Genomic DNA, 15,496 nt, shown 5'->3' with positions numbered 1-15,496 from the left:
TGGAAGCACCCTTGGTTTGCTGCTACCAGATCCTCCTAATACTGTCTTAACTCAGCTGATTCACAGCTGACTTGAGTGCATTTTGTTTTTAGTGTAAAGTGGTCAAGTTAATCATGCACACTTTCATTGTGGTTGGTCACACAATCAACCAGATCTTTAGACTGGATTTGGCATTTTTGTTCAGCTATCAAGTACTTCCCAAGGATGGTCAGGTGTTGTTGTTTGATGGTGCTAAGATACCACCATAGGATGTTTATTATCAATTCATTCATGTCAAGGAATTGTGCAGCAGCTTTGCAGATGAAGTCGGAGACACTGATACAAACTTGTTGTCTTTTATATAAATATAAACATTTAATATTCAAATTTATAGCAGTCTTTGTCATCAACTGGAAAAGAAATGACATAAGATAGGAACACAGGACATCATGAGGTAAATCTAAAACAGATAACACATCGAAGAAAAAAGGAGGGGGAAAGGGAAACACCCCCTTTATAATCACAGCAACCAATCATAGCATAGATTACATCATGCATGAATCAGCACTCTGTAATCAACTACAACTGTGTGTTCTGGCCTATTGTACACTTTGCTGCTCCAGCTACTAAATTCAATATCCTAACAATTCACCTCTTGCAAAATCATAACACACTAATCAGATATTTCATTTGACCTTTTTATTCCCCTTACCACATAATAGTAGAATGAAAGCCTGACCTGATCGGGAGCTCAGATGCTGAGCAGTGTAAAAGAGGATGCCGTTTCCTGAAAAGGTCTGGAATTGCATCTGGATATGAACCTTGTGTCGAATGTTGAAGGGCTCAAATGACATCCAGGAAGATTTGCGGTTGCTGAATGACGCATCGCTTATGGTTAAGGCTATGAAACATCACAGGAAAAAGATTTCATCTCCACTAATAACAAAATGTTTTAAGATTTCTTTTGTCCATACCTAAATACATATGGTATACATTATTTCCGACCTAAATTCCTCTCCCTAATTTGCATTTCGTTTACTGCATTTTATACTAAAAACAAGGAATGGTGAACAGGGGTGCCTAGTTGTATGCAATGTGTTATGGACCCAAACAGATTTGCAGTCAAATCTCAGATTATGTGGCTTTTTTACATTTAAGGAAAGCTTCTATTCAGAGAAGAGTTCTAGAAAAGGGGAAACAGAGGCACAGAACATACTTTCATGGCAAATTGGGAAATGCAGCTAAGCTGAACCATTCTTTGAATTTTCTGAACCATACTGATTATGCTTGGACTGATGACATTGCATTAAACTGCACCATACTGCATTGGTTTATTCACTGGGGTTAAATGAATCACAATAATCCAATCTGCCAATTCTGCTTGAGAGCAGTTTCCAAAGCACTGAGTACTAACTTAAAAAAATATCATCTTTATGAAATACATATATTTCCTTCCAGTTTCACTAATTAAACCAAGCAGGATGTTTGAAAACTGAGTAGAAGAACACCAAGAGGCTTTATCAAGAGATCTGCAAAACTGCTGATGCTTGACTGGACCAGAAAGCATACCTTACTTGGAAAGTACAACACTGGTAGTCCTCTTATGAGCAGAATTGAGCCCAGAATTATGATCATGAGTCATGCCAATCATTAAACATGTCACCATGTGACGGAACCAAATTTTACAACCTATTTTGCAGTGGTCATTAACTGAATTCCACAGTCACATCAAGCAAATATGATGGCCATTAAACAAACCCTTTGTACCCAATGAACATTTGAACACTGGTTTCCAGCAAAAAAAAAAAAAAAACAACCCTTCATACATCATGTTTGTGTGACTATAGGACACTGCAAACTGCTGTAAATGCAGGCCACTTGCCAAACTCCCAAAATGCAATCACGTGACCACAGGTTTTGTGTGTGTGTGTGTGTGTGGCTGTTGGAACTTGAAACTGAGTTGCAGAGATTTGTTATAATTTCAAATGGTCATGAAGCAACTGATTATAACTCAAGGACTGCCTGTATGTCGTTTCATGTATTGTAGTAGGTCTGGAAAGTAACTGTCCTTCTTTATCCCTTTATAGCAGGGCTCTTCAAACTTGACAGCTTTAAAACTTGTGGACTTCAACTCCCAGAATTCCTCCTCTGGTCATGTTAAGCTCAGAAATTCTGGGAGTTGAAGTCCACAAGTCTTAAACTTGCCAAGTTTGAAGACCCTTGCTTTATAGAATAGCAACTGTGTTCAAAAGCAAAACTCTGATATCAACCTGTTCCTCAGTGTTAGGACACACAAATCCCATTTGACCAATTAGAATCATGGGACTTTGTTGACTTTACAAGCCCTGTTGCTTCAGTGTGTTCTTCTTTCCCTCTTGCACTCATTATTTTTCGCTAGGTGCCTTACAATACACCCCAGGTCACCAAACACATATTTGTCTTTCAGGTTTCTGTTGCCATGGATGCTCCTCTCTCTAGATAATAATTTGCACTGCAGCTTTGTACAACCTGCACCCTCCCATTTCATTACAGGAGAGTCTTTTTAACCTTTGACCTCAGGAACATCCATGAATCTTGAAATAAACAGCAACGGCAATGTCGCACATGGCAGATACTTATTGCTCCCCAGAGTTTTAAAACAGAAAAAAATATGTGTGTAAAAAAGAAGATACTGAATCTCTCCTGTTCCTATTTTAGGTGTTATAACTGAGGATGTGTGTCTTTTCCCTTCATTAAAAAAAAAAAAAAGCTAGGGAGCCTACTAATGGATTTCTTATGTTCTATGTAATCTAGTTCCAACAAGAATTAGATATGATATGTATAATGTAAAACAACTTCTTGAAATAGTATGTAACCAAATTAGGCTGCATGGTTTGTCAGCCAGGAACTTGGATGTGTGGATCAGTATAATTCCTTTATAAATGAAATGTCATTTTTTTAAATTGCTCTACAACAATTTCATTCTCTGATTTTAATTTTTTTCCTTATTAATAGCCTCATTACTATGACACCATGGTCTGTGAATTGCAGCAATGAAGCAAATTTTGGAACTCTTAGATGTTTATCCATTTTCCTAAGCTGCTTTATATGCAATTGCTTAGATTAGGAGTAAAGTAAAAAAGCTGCTGTTGATATTCCCACATAATGTGAAGAATACTACGTATGGAAATTTATAGAAGAAATTTCAGCTCTGTAGGCTTATATTGGATGCTTGTTGTCTCATAAATCGTTAAACTCATCTCAGCAATCGAGAAAACCTTTGATAGGAATAGCATATAAGCCTTTATTACTCAGAGAATATATTAAGAAATCTTGCTTTATTCCTTACACCCACTGGAGTTGCTTAATGTATTGGAAAAATGGATCTGGAAGGCCCAGCTGGTTCTTTAAACAAAGCAGAGATCTAGTGGATCACAGTTCAGGGTTTATTATTTACTTATTTATTTATTAAATTAATATATGATCCACCTCACAGCCACACAATTCTGGACAGCACACAATCTGATAAAACACTATTATAAAAGTTTAAAGCAGTAAGACAATAAATATAACATTACAATAATAGAGAAATGCAATAGCTAAGATAGGTGTGATGACCTGGATTGTAACACAAACATAACAAAATCCAAAACGTAAATAAATGTCCTTTAATGCCTCCAACTTGGCCCCACTGTTCAATAATTCTCAGTTGGAGATAAAACTTACTCAAAAATAGTCTTCAAAAGAAAGCAATACAGTCAGAACTTAATGAGCAGATAGAGATGAAATAAAAAAACCAAACAAATTACAATGAAGAAATTTACACAACAGACCAGGATAAGTAATTACCAAATTCAAAGAGATAACAACCTCCAGAGCCACACCTCCACTGTCTACCAAGGCGCTCCTTTTCCCCCCCCCCCCCCCCCCTCCCCCCCCCCCCCCCCCCCCCCCCCCCCCCCCCCCCCCCCCCCCCCCCCCCCCCCCCCCCCCCCCCCCCCCCCCCCCCCCCCCCGTTTCTCCTCTCCTTCAGAGTCTGACTCTACCAAGGGCATGACAATAGGTATGTGTGTGGGTGTACAATGAAGTGGAGGTGGGATTTTTTTTATTAACCCAGTAACCACTTCCAGGATTACAAGGTCACAGGCCAACATCCAGAACCAAGTTTTAAGGTTCCTCCTTAAGGCCAAAAGAGTGGGTGAGGATATTCCAGAGGGCAGGAGCTAAAGAAGAAAATGTTCTTCTCCTGGCATAATTCCTTGATTGATGGGGTCCACAGTGTGCCCTTTCTGCTGGCACAAAGCCAATCACATTCTCAGGTAACCTGGATCTATGTCATAAAGGGATTTATAGGTAATAAGCAACATCTTGAACTGGACCTGGACTTGCTTTGTTCATAGCAGTTTGTAATCTGCTGGATAAGAAGATTAAGGATGCCTTTGAACTTTGGTGTTGAAGAACCCCATGGCCACCGAAAAACCCAAACCTATGGCTCATCGAGCAAATCAACTCAGAATTCTCACTTGAGGCACAAATGACCAGGCTCACATTATCCTAATTTAGGCACATTATGTGAAGACATCACTCTCTACAGAAGGCCTTAATGCTGGAGCAAGTGGAAGGAAAAAGATGACGATGACCAGCAGCAAGGTGGATAGACTCAGGTATAATTGCTGTGATTGCATCATTGGAAGACCTGAAAGGACAGGTTAGGGCTAAAGTGTCATGGAGGAGGAAAATGTGTAACTGCTAGGAGTTGAAAAAGACTTGATGGCACATAGTCAATCAATAGGTCAGTTTGTTAGAATACTAGCATAAAACCAAGAGGGTAAATATGAAAATGGATTTTCTGTCCTGCAGCAAAGGGATGAGCTTATACTTGACTTCCCAAGTGATGTGGTTGCCTTGATAATTAGCCTGCAATCTTGTTATCTAAGAAATATTTGTTATCCACAAGATCAATCTGTAATATTACTTCTACTACCATTTTGTTCTCCCTTCTGAAAAGGAAGGGTTTTCCCCACTCATTATTTATTTTTATAAGCATGAGGCAGAATCTTCTAGGTCGTCTAGTCCAAACCCCTGCTCTGGCAGGAGATCCTATACCATTTCAGACAAGTCTAGTCTCTTCTTTATAAACCTCCAGTGATGAAGCACCCACAACTTCTGAAGACAAGCTGTTCCACTGCTTAATTGTTCTCAACGTTAGGAACTTTCTCCTTAATTTCAAGTTCCAGAAACAGAACGATTCTTCTTTGTTTTGCTTCAAGAGACTAACAGGAGTATTTCTAGCAGACCTGCCTCTCCATGGCTTCTTGTCATAGTTTGAGGTGTGCTATTTTTAAGGTCACTTCTGTGTCAAGTAACAGTAAGGCCTGCCTGCCTATGAACCCTCCTTCCTTAGCAAACTTTAGCCCTTGTTAAAATGAGATCTTATAATTGCCTCATTCTGACACTCCTTAATATCCCATGTGTTTAGAGCCCAGTGAAAGTTTTGCCAACAAAAACAACAGCATACGGCTCAGTACACCCTGGCCTACAGGTGACAAACATGAGTATGGTTGGGACAGGACAACTCGAATTCCCAACCAGGAGAGCGACACAGCAGATAGCAAAGAAATCCCACTGAAGGGTTTCTCATGAGCCAGGAATGCACAAGCTGTGCGCCCTCCCAACCTTTGGTACAAATGAAGTATTATTTTTAATGTAATAAAATGTAATACTATTATGCCATATAATAAATATAATGTCATTACTGTCATTACAGTATTAACTCAGCGTTACAATAATATAGGCAGTGATAAATTTTAATCCTGCTCCCTCCAATCTCACCCACTTTTTGGAATGTACTGTTCCTCTACCATGCCAGTCATGGCAGGTAACAGAATGCTGATGAGATAGGCAGATCTCTTCATTTATTAACATTTCTCCAGTTATCTCTAGTGCCTGAGCAGTCATGTCCTGTCTTCACTATTTATAAGCACAGAGCCAGTAAAAGTAAAATCCAATCAATGCCATTGGTAAAACAAACTGCTGTCCTATGCTGCCATCTATAGATTATCCTTCATTATAGTAATCTAATATGTCTTCTATGTTGAATCGTTAGTCTTTCTTTTCATCCATTTATTTTTTAGATTCCTATGCACTTCTTATACTTCTTTTTCCCAGATTAATGATGTCAACATTTATTCCATTTGAACTAGCTGACTGTGCTTTATTTAATGCTTTGAAGGGCAGTTAATTTAACTCTATGGTAAATAAACTCGGCGTTGCACCTTCTCGATTGTTTCTCAGATGCCAGCCTCATACTTCTTCCTTCATTTTACATGACAATTATAGCTGTCTGAGTCTTAATTTGAGTTGCAGAAAGCTGATCTTTCCAGTTTCTCTCCATCTCTTTTCATTTATCAGACCTGATAATGGACAAGAGCGTCTAGACTGTTTTCTTTTCTCAGATGCCTTAAGTGCAATTGTATCAAGCATAATCAAGCCTGGGAAATACATCAGTCCTGGCGTGTATGTGAGCTCTTTGAATACAATCAGGTAACCAGTTAAGGTCCATGATGTGTGGGAAGCCACCCGTTCTGCATACAGACTTCCTAATGAGACATTTTGTTGTTGTTGTTGTTGTTGTTACATCACTACAACAGAGAATAGTGACAGCAGTTAAAGCAGCAAGTGTCTACAGAAAGTTAATACAAGTAGTCCTGGGTCCATTAGCATTCATTCAGCTTTGAAATTATGATGGCACTGAAGAAAAAGGGAGTGGTCTTTGCAATTCACAGTGCTCCTGTGATTAAAATTTGGGTGTTTTTACAACTGCCACAGCATCCCTCGGGCGCAATCTCCTACCCTGTGCAAAGTGCTTTTGTGGTTTTTCAAATAACCTTCCTTGGTTGTGACAGGAATTGACTGACCAGCCTGTTGCCTGAGCCTTATGTTATGAGCCATGGGGGGAATAGAGCTAGTCCTTGACTTACGACCCCAATTAAGCCCTACATTTCCATTGCTAAGCAAGACGGTTGTTAAGTGAGTTTGGTCCCATTTTGTGACCTTTCCTGCCACAGTTGTTAAGTGAATCACTGCAGCTGTTAAGTGAATAGCATGATTGTTAAGTAAACTGGCCTTCCCCGTCGACTTCGCTTGTTGCAAGGGGGATCACATGAGCTCGGGACAGTGCAACCATCATAAATTTACATGCCAGTTGCCAAGCATCCAAATTTTCATCATGTGACCACGGGGATGTTGCAATGGTAATGTGCATAATGGTCATCAGTCACTTGTTCCTATGCTACTGTAACTTTGAATGGTCACTAAACAAATAGTTGTAAGCTGAAGACTACCTGTAACTGGCCCAAAGTCACCCAGCCAGCTTTCTTGCCTAAGGCCAGAGTAGATGTCTAGCCTGGTACCTTAATCACTAGACCTAACTGGCCCTTCCTGATAAATAGAGGAATCATATCTGTAAATAACAAAGTAATTGGCTTTTATGCATATGCGTGCTGATAAAGTTCAGAGCACTAATCACATTTCCACTGGTGAGTAAAGCAGTCAGGCTTAGTTCATGCCAAATGCTCCTTGTGTTCATTATTCCAAGAACGGGGAATTGCCATACATTACTATGTATAGTAATGCACTTTATTGGTATGGCTTTTGCATCCAATTCTTACATAAATATGGCTGGATCATCTGATTCACCTTTGATTAAAGCTATGCTGTGGCCTCTGGAAAGGATAAGAAATAATTGTTTTCATGATTGATACCTATTATATTCTACGAATGACTGCAAGCAGTTAAATCCTACCATACACTAAGTCACTTGTACCAACTATATAAACTCTAAACAACGTGCCAGGGAGTATCTTTCTAAACTCTATTGATGTTCTTTCTGTTTGTTGTTTCTTTTCTACTAACCTACATGCATCATAAATTCTCAGGTTTTTTTTTAATGTTTCCTTTTTTCCTCAGTAGTTATTATTTTTCATAACTCCTTGGTTTATTTCCTGCTCTGCTGAGACACATTTTACTCCTTCGCTTCCTGATTCTGTACCTAGAAATAAAATATTTAGTCTGATTGTTTTTAAGATGCTTTCTTTCTTCTCAGCACAGGAAAACTCTACTCTGAAAAAAAAAGTGACAGTTCATTATGCTGATCCGTGTAGGGGAAGTTGAAATCCAAGATTTTGAGACAGCAGCAATGGGCCTTTTTCATTATAAATCCTCAATTTTGTTGCAATTTATGCCATCCTCACTTTTATTCACTGGGGGAAGAAGAAGAACTTTAGGGCATTATATTTTCCTCTCTGCAGTTGCAGTTCTCATATGAATCAGAAAGGCATCAGAAAGAAATCAAAGCACATCTCCTAAGGAGTAGCATGCCACTCATTAAGGAGGTTAAGTGCTGAATCAGTAATTGTCTAATAATGTATAAAACAGGGCTGATTCTTATTTCATGTCCAGAGAGTAAAACAACTTTGAAAGCCAAAGCACGCACAAAAGCACATCTAAATGGCAATTGGTAGATGTGAGATGTTGTGTCAGTAAGCATAATTAAGAGTGATTGAATTGTATTTTAATAAGAGTGGGTTAATGGTTATGAGCACTATGAAATTCTTAGACAAAAATTTCACAGCTAGATGGGAGTGGTCTTGGAGAGCATCCAGAAGCTGCAGTTGGTGATGGGGATGGTTTTGGAGAGCATCCAGAAACTGCAGCACAGGCAGTTAAGTGTACTTCTTGACCAGTGCATATTATGCCACTGCTTCCTGGCTACCAGTATGCTTCTGGGTTTAGTTCTAGGCGCTGGTTATGGCGAATAAAGGCCTGTGTGGCATGGAACCAGCAGGCAGCCTCTCCAAGGTTACATCTACTCTTCCCATCAGGAGAGGCATTTTGTAGGTCTTGTCTACGTAACCTGTCATCTGGATGTGACCCAGGAAGAAGAGCTTTTCTGTCCAGCACTCACCCTTTGGAACAGAGCTTAAATTAGCTGGAAGGATTTAGTATTGACCAAAAAAAGGTATTGAAAACAAGGCTCTGTCATTGTGCTTGGTGGTCAGTGATAGTGGAGAGCTTCTTCAATGGTTGTGTCGAACGTGAAGCACTGACTGGATTCCGCTGCTGATTATGTTTTTTATGTTGTCTGGCATAAGCAACCAGAGCCACTTCTGACTAGCCTTAGTAACTTTATTGTTTATCACCTACATTACAAGACTCTCACCAGATTTTTCCATTGGGAAAAATCAGATAAAGTCAATGATTCCATGCTAGGCTCTCACTTGACCCCCTCCCTCCAGCCTAGCTGGCAATTGTCCGATGGATGCCATTTTATTGATGATTTGCATGTTTGCTTCTATTAAGTTGGGTTTTGCTTGGGATATTGTTTCTTATTGTTGTGAGCCATCCAGAGTCACAACATTAAGAAGCTCTATAATTTGAGTAAATAAAAATAAACCAAAAATAAATAGGTTATGAACTTATCTATTTTAAAAATTAGTATAGATTTGCATATTTACTTAAATTCTGCATGTTTAAAGTTGAGATAATTCCAGCCAATGAAATCAATGTGATTAAGTCAAAGTCATTGCTGTATATAGGGATTTTCCCATTGTGGCTTATCTCCCTATAGGGTTCCCTCAAGAGATGCTCCCAAACCAGGAGGGAAACTCATAAGTGGAGAGTTGAGATGATTCAGAAACACACCATCCTGCTCTCTTTTTGTATGTAAATAAAACCCTTTCTTGCATTAGAGATCTACTTTAAGAGATGGCTGTAGTGCTTCATGATCAGTTTGGATTTAATAGCCTGCAGGTATTGATGGTGATGATGTTATGCATTCAGTCATGTCTGACTCTTGGCGATTCTATGGGCCAGGTCTCTCCACACCTTCCAATCTTGCACTATTTTTTGAGTTTTTCTCTGCTCTGGCTAGTGTCAGCTTTGACAGGGTCCAGCCAATGGTTCTTTCGCTGCCTCATTTTCCTTTACTGCTAACTCTTTTGAACATAATTGCTTTCTCCATTGAATTCCCCACACAACATGATCAGAATAGGTGAGCTGCCTTGGTGGCGGAGTGGTTAGAGTACAGTACTACAGGCTACTTCTGCTGCCTTCTGGTTGCCTGCAATTTGGCAGTTTAAATCCCACCAGGCTTAAGGTTGACTCAGCCTTCCATCTTTCCAAGGTGAGTAAAATGAGGACCCAGATTGTTGGGGGCTATATGCTGACTCTATAAAACACTTAGAGAGGGCTATAAAGCACTGTGAAGCAGTATATGAGTCTAAGTGCTATTGCTATTACTATTTTGATTGCAGTAAAACAGAACTTTTTTTTTAATATCAAAAAGTCTTTGGTACCTTCAATTTAAAAAACTCTGGTTTCAACCTACATTTCTCACCCAACCACAGAATAAAAAGAAACCGTGATACCCTTTTGATGAAGGTTTGTACCCTACCTTGTTCACAATGTGTGCCGGTGGTTCCCAAAGCACAGTGGCAGCTGTATCCATCAGGCACAGGGACGCAGGTGGAACCTCGCTTGCACCGATGGTGGGGCTTGTGCTCAGGATCACACACTGAAATTTTTTCTGTGCAGAAAGCCCCTGTCCAATCAGAAGAGCAATGACAGCTGGGAGTTGCAAAAGAAGAAACCAGAGGAAATTTCAGCAAACGATTTGGTTACATTCTGTGTCTGCATTTTGGAGTAGAGAAACCGGGAGGTCTCACTTTGAACATTTTGAGGCAAGATATATAGAACAGTTATACTTTAAAGTTTGATGTTGGCTTAATGCACATTTCTAAATAAATAAAATCATGGCAGCTCCCCAAACCCATCCTTAATCAGCTCATATTTTTGATAGAGCCTTACTCATTCTGAGTTATTGCCAGTGCATTGCAGTCTCGCTGTCCTCAAAACCATTTACCAAAAGAAAGGCATATGAAGCCTTCAGTCACCAAAATATTGTCCTTTTGTGTCCCATTTCCCCCCTAATTTTAGAAATGGCATAATAGGGCATCCCTTAATGTTCATACCTTGCAAGATTGATGTCAGCCTCCCATGTGGCACAAACAGGAAACAGGGCCAGATGAGATAATTCCACTTAAGTGTAAGGCTACATTAATAGAGTCTTGCATGTCTGAAAGTACAAATCTCCTGCTGTCTCTTTTACAGCTTGAAAAAGAAGTGGAGAAATCCCTTCTAAGCTTCTTTTTCTGCCAATTGTGCAGCTGTGGACTATGGCCACTCTTATCTGACTGTTCCCTAGGGAGCACTTGTCTATAGAGATTCTCAGTCATCCAGGTCATGGTTGTCCCAAATGTGCTTTTTCAAGTGGACATTCTGGTTTTTCTTTGAAGACATTTTGCTTCTCATCCAGGAAGCTTCTTCAGCTCTGACTGGATGGTGGAGAATGAAAGGATGTATACTCCTTGCAGAAAGCTGGTCAACTGCATTCTTTTAGAGAGTTGTTGAGGCTACCTGAAGGTTTATCTGTGTCGTCAGGGTCGAGAGCAGAGGGAGAGGGATGCAACACCATCTATCTCCAGTCTACAGCACAGTCCTTTTGAAGCAGAATGGAAAGTTACCAGAAGAGTATTCTTATAATTAGCAGAAGTTTCTTAGCTTATATCGCAAATATTATAGAAGTTGCTTAATATGATATTGTGAAAACCAGAAAATTGCTGAATCTAAGTCTAAGAATAATGACCTATGAATTAGATATGTTTCTGTAAACAGCTAAATGGCAAGGGTGGCAAGGGTGGGTATGGAAAATAACAGATGGTGTAAGATAAGTATTTATATGCTGAATTGTGCAAAATGGCTAATTAGACTTACTTCCCCCTTTTGTAGTACGTTGAGACTGGGAGCTGCATAAAAGTAACCCCCCAGGAATAGCCGGGGGTTCAGAATTTGCCATGCTAATGCTCTGAACCTTTTGCACAAATAAACCTGTATTCTCCTACCCTTCGTGGTCTTGTGTCCTGATTTGGAAACAGGATCTGCTGCAACACTTTCAACAGTTCCAAGAAGGCTCCACACCCATTTGCACTACTTAGGTGACCCTGACGACACAGGTAAACCTCCAGGTGGCCTCAACAATGCTCTAAAAGAATGCAATTGACCAGATGTCTGCAAGGAGTATAAATCCTTCCATTCCCCCCATCGTGTCAGAGCTGAAGAAGTTTCTCGGATGAGAAGTGAAATGTATTCAAAGAAAAACCAAAAAGTCTAGTTGCCTCTTGAAAAAGCTCCTTTGGGACTAGGCAGCACTTTTTCTCTTACTTCCAAAAATCATTCTCAAATGCCATTACAGATCTTGAATTGTCATTTTTAATCTGATGGAAGAAGAAATACATGGGAAATAATTGAACAAAACTCTCAGCATGCCAAAGAAAAATAGGAAAAACAGACGTGACCCTCAACCTGCAAATAATTTCTAGCCTTGGAGTAGATATTACTGAATGAGGCAGACTTCACTGCTCCATTTGCTACCACAGTATGATGTTCACTTCAGATGGTTCTTGAAATGGACATTTATGCTAATAAAAATAAGGGATAAAGTATGTGTGTAAGAACTATTACATGGAAAAGAGAGAACTGCACGTGCATCTTGCAAGATGATTCTAAAGAAGATTATATACCTGCTCTTAAGCAAATATATGAGCTCCAACAGGACCATATGACAATCTGCATAGTCTCAATGCAGAGTGTTAGGGATATACACCCTAGCAGAATGTGCAACGGCAGTCTAGCAGGCAGGCAGATATGTGAGACAAAACGTTGTAGTAGCTTACAACTCAGTAAGACAGATACACTGTGCAAGTTAAATAGTTTTTATTCCAGCAAGAGTTATAGCATAGTCAAACAGTCCATATGTCATACACTAAATTCAGTCAGTCCGGGGGTTATTCAGTTTGCAAAGTCCAGTGTAGAAAAAGAGTTCATTAAACTTACAATATCAGTCCAGTGATATATCTCTTCTGCAGTCAGAGATATGAAGAAAAATCAAACCCCTTTTTTTCTCTCAGCAAACACGCAGTTATCACCATCAATCCATCATTGTCAGCAATCCAGTAAAAGCCAGCAAACAGTGAGCACTCTTGCTCCCTCTTATGGTGATTTTACAACCGCACCCAAAATACTTGGTTTACAGTTTAAAGTGATACATACACTTAAACTCACTAACATAGTTTATATATATTATTTTACCCAAACTAAGTTAGGTAACCAATGTTATTCCTAACACAGATGATTCATTAAAAGCATCACACTTTACTTACTATAGCGCAGAGCCGCTTTCTATGCATGTCCCCCCATTTCTGCATGTTATCAGTTGGCACGGAGACACTTCACATTGTCCTACATTACGACCAGTGTTAGGATGGCCTTCTGGAATTCCGGGTGCTTTAAACTCCTGATCCTTTCCAGCATGGACTCGGAGGTCAAAAATGCAACCTGAAAGAATGAAAGTTTTTTTTTTTTGCTTTAAAACAATAAAAAATATTTATGAACATTTACCACTGTGATTAGGTCAAGTTCAACAGTACATTTTCTCATGGTGATCTAGAGTTTACTTATTTTACAAAAAATTATCTGGTCGCTAGTAGAAGCTTAAAGTTCCTACAACACATTTACTTAAAAGTTCATTGCTGCCAAAATGGCAATCTTCATCCTGTCTGCCCTCCGTTTAATCCCTAGGTAATTGTAAGTATGCATTTTAATGGGGGGAAAGTAATGCGATATAAACAAACACATCCTTTAGAATGAAGGCACATAAAGCTTCTATCCTTGAATTCAAGCCATCTTTTATGAAGCTTTATCTTCAATCTGTCATAACTTAGAAAATACATAAAGCCATTTCTTGAGTGCATCACTGAAGTTTTGTTTTCGCTTTTTGTAAAGAAAGCTCAGAGAAAATAGGATACTCATGGCAAGAAAATAAGCTTTCTGCTAGGTTTCAAACCAGAAATCTTCTGTTATGGGACACTTAAAAGAAAAGCCAAAGCCAAAAAGACAGAATTGCAGTAGGAACATGGAATGTAAAATGAAGAGCAGCAAGATGGATGGATTCAGGTACAGTAGTGATGAATGCAGCATTGGAAGAACATTGAAGGACCAGATTAGGGACAGATCACCATGGGGAAAATCTTATCTATGTGGTTGTCCTTATCCAAAGACATTAGAAAGAAACAGGATAATAAGAAAGGAATTCCATTTTTGAACCTGCTGGCTGTGCTGCATGTATGTACATGGTGACGTAAACATAAATACAAATGAATTGTGTATGTCTCTGTATCCATATGTGTGCATGAACAAACACAAAGAGAGGGAGATGTTCAATGGGAGAACATGGTCTGGATTGAACATTTTTGCGAGTAATTGACAAGGTGTCTCAGTCTGGAGACGATTTTCTTAAATCCTAAATGAAGCCTTCCTGAGCCTAGGACAAAATCAGCTTAAATGGTAAGCGTGGAAAAGCTTTCTTTTTAAACCGTCAGGGAAGAGGTATTTAGTCACAGTTTTTTAATTTCTGAGCAAACTCCTTAACAAAAACAAATACAAGCCCTCAATTCTATATCCTCTTACTTGAGAGGAAAGCTGCTCGAGCTTTAAGGGATTTCAAGCAGCTGGGATTGGGCTGTTGGCCTTGACTATTCTGTACAGGTAGAAAACAGGTTTTTTTTTTTTGGTTTTTTGTTTTGTATTTATGTGCTATATTGTTTATGTTGCTCCTGGGGAGCCCTGTTTTCCCCCCATACAGCAGCTACTGCTAGTGTTGAAGGAGCTAATTCCCCAGAGAGCCTCTAAAGCATGCCCTCTGCAGCTTCTCAAAAATTCTCTCCAATTCACTATAAAGAAGTCTGCTGTCAATCTGCAGGCGGGCTCTCTGAAGGATGGTTTCGCCTTTCCCTGCACAAATCAAATGAGGGAAACAAACCTCTGGCTCTAAAAAGCAGGGACAGATTTACTTTATTTCTTACATTCAGAACCCATAACCCATAGATATTCACATACAGTGCGCAGGCATCATTACACAGGCACAAAGACACAAGAACCACTTTAAAGAACATTGGAACTGAATAAATAAATCCCTCAATCCTAAGAGGCTGGCTCAGAGATCTGAGCAGTCACCCTATCTCCCTCACCCAACAGCCAAGGAGGGGCTGCTCAGTTCAAAATCACAGGACCTCAGCTCTTCTTCATCGCCTTTATATGCTCTTTCTGCCTTGCAAAAGTCTTCCTTTTGGCTTTTCCATCCTTCCTGACCTTCCTCCTGGCTAAGTCAGCCACTATCCCCTCACAAGTAACATACACCCAGTGCCTTGCTCTCAGCCTTGCTCTTCTCTTTGTTGACCCATAGTAGACGCTCTTCATCCTTGAGAAGCCCTGCTCCTCATAATCCACGTCAGCCTTGTGTCTTCTCTTCTACTCTTCTACTGCAAATCTTGCCTTTAGACTCAAGCAATCTGCTTTTCCTTCTTGAAATGCCTGACACTCTCTCTTTATTTCTTTAGGCTGTCCATTTCTTATTCTTTCTCTT

General features: G+C 39.6%; 1 protein-coding gene across 1 annotated transcript in view; it reads right to left on the bottom strand.

Annotated features, from left to right (window-relative positions):
* Window positions 1-15,496, bottom strand: part of EYS (EGF-like photoreceptor maintenance factor) — a 169,594-nt gene that overhangs the window by 4,416 nt on the left and 149,682 nt on the right. The window contains exons 10-12 of the mRNA XM_026665113.2: window positions 13,236-13,410; window positions 10,412-10,584; window positions 719-880 (exon numbers count right to left, since the gene is read on the bottom strand). Of these exons, the coding sequence (XP_026520898.2) occupies window positions 719-880; window positions 10,412-10,584; window positions 13,236-13,410 (510 nt within the window). The remainder of the gene's footprint in view (window positions 1-718; window positions 881-10,411; window positions 10,585-13,235; window positions 13,411-15,496) is intronic.

The sequence above is a fragment of the Notechis scutatus genome, chromosome 1, assembly GCF_049901735.1.
Source record: "Notechis scutatus isolate UNSWTSFEM ecotype Mainland chromosome 1, rNotScu1.2, whole genome shotgun sequence".
Lineage (NCBI taxonomy): Eukaryota > Metazoa > Chordata > Lepidosauria > Squamata > Elapidae > Notechis > Notechis scutatus.
The sequence above is the reverse complement of the archived record's forward strand: the minus strand, read 5'-3'. Positions and strand labels throughout refer to the sequence as shown.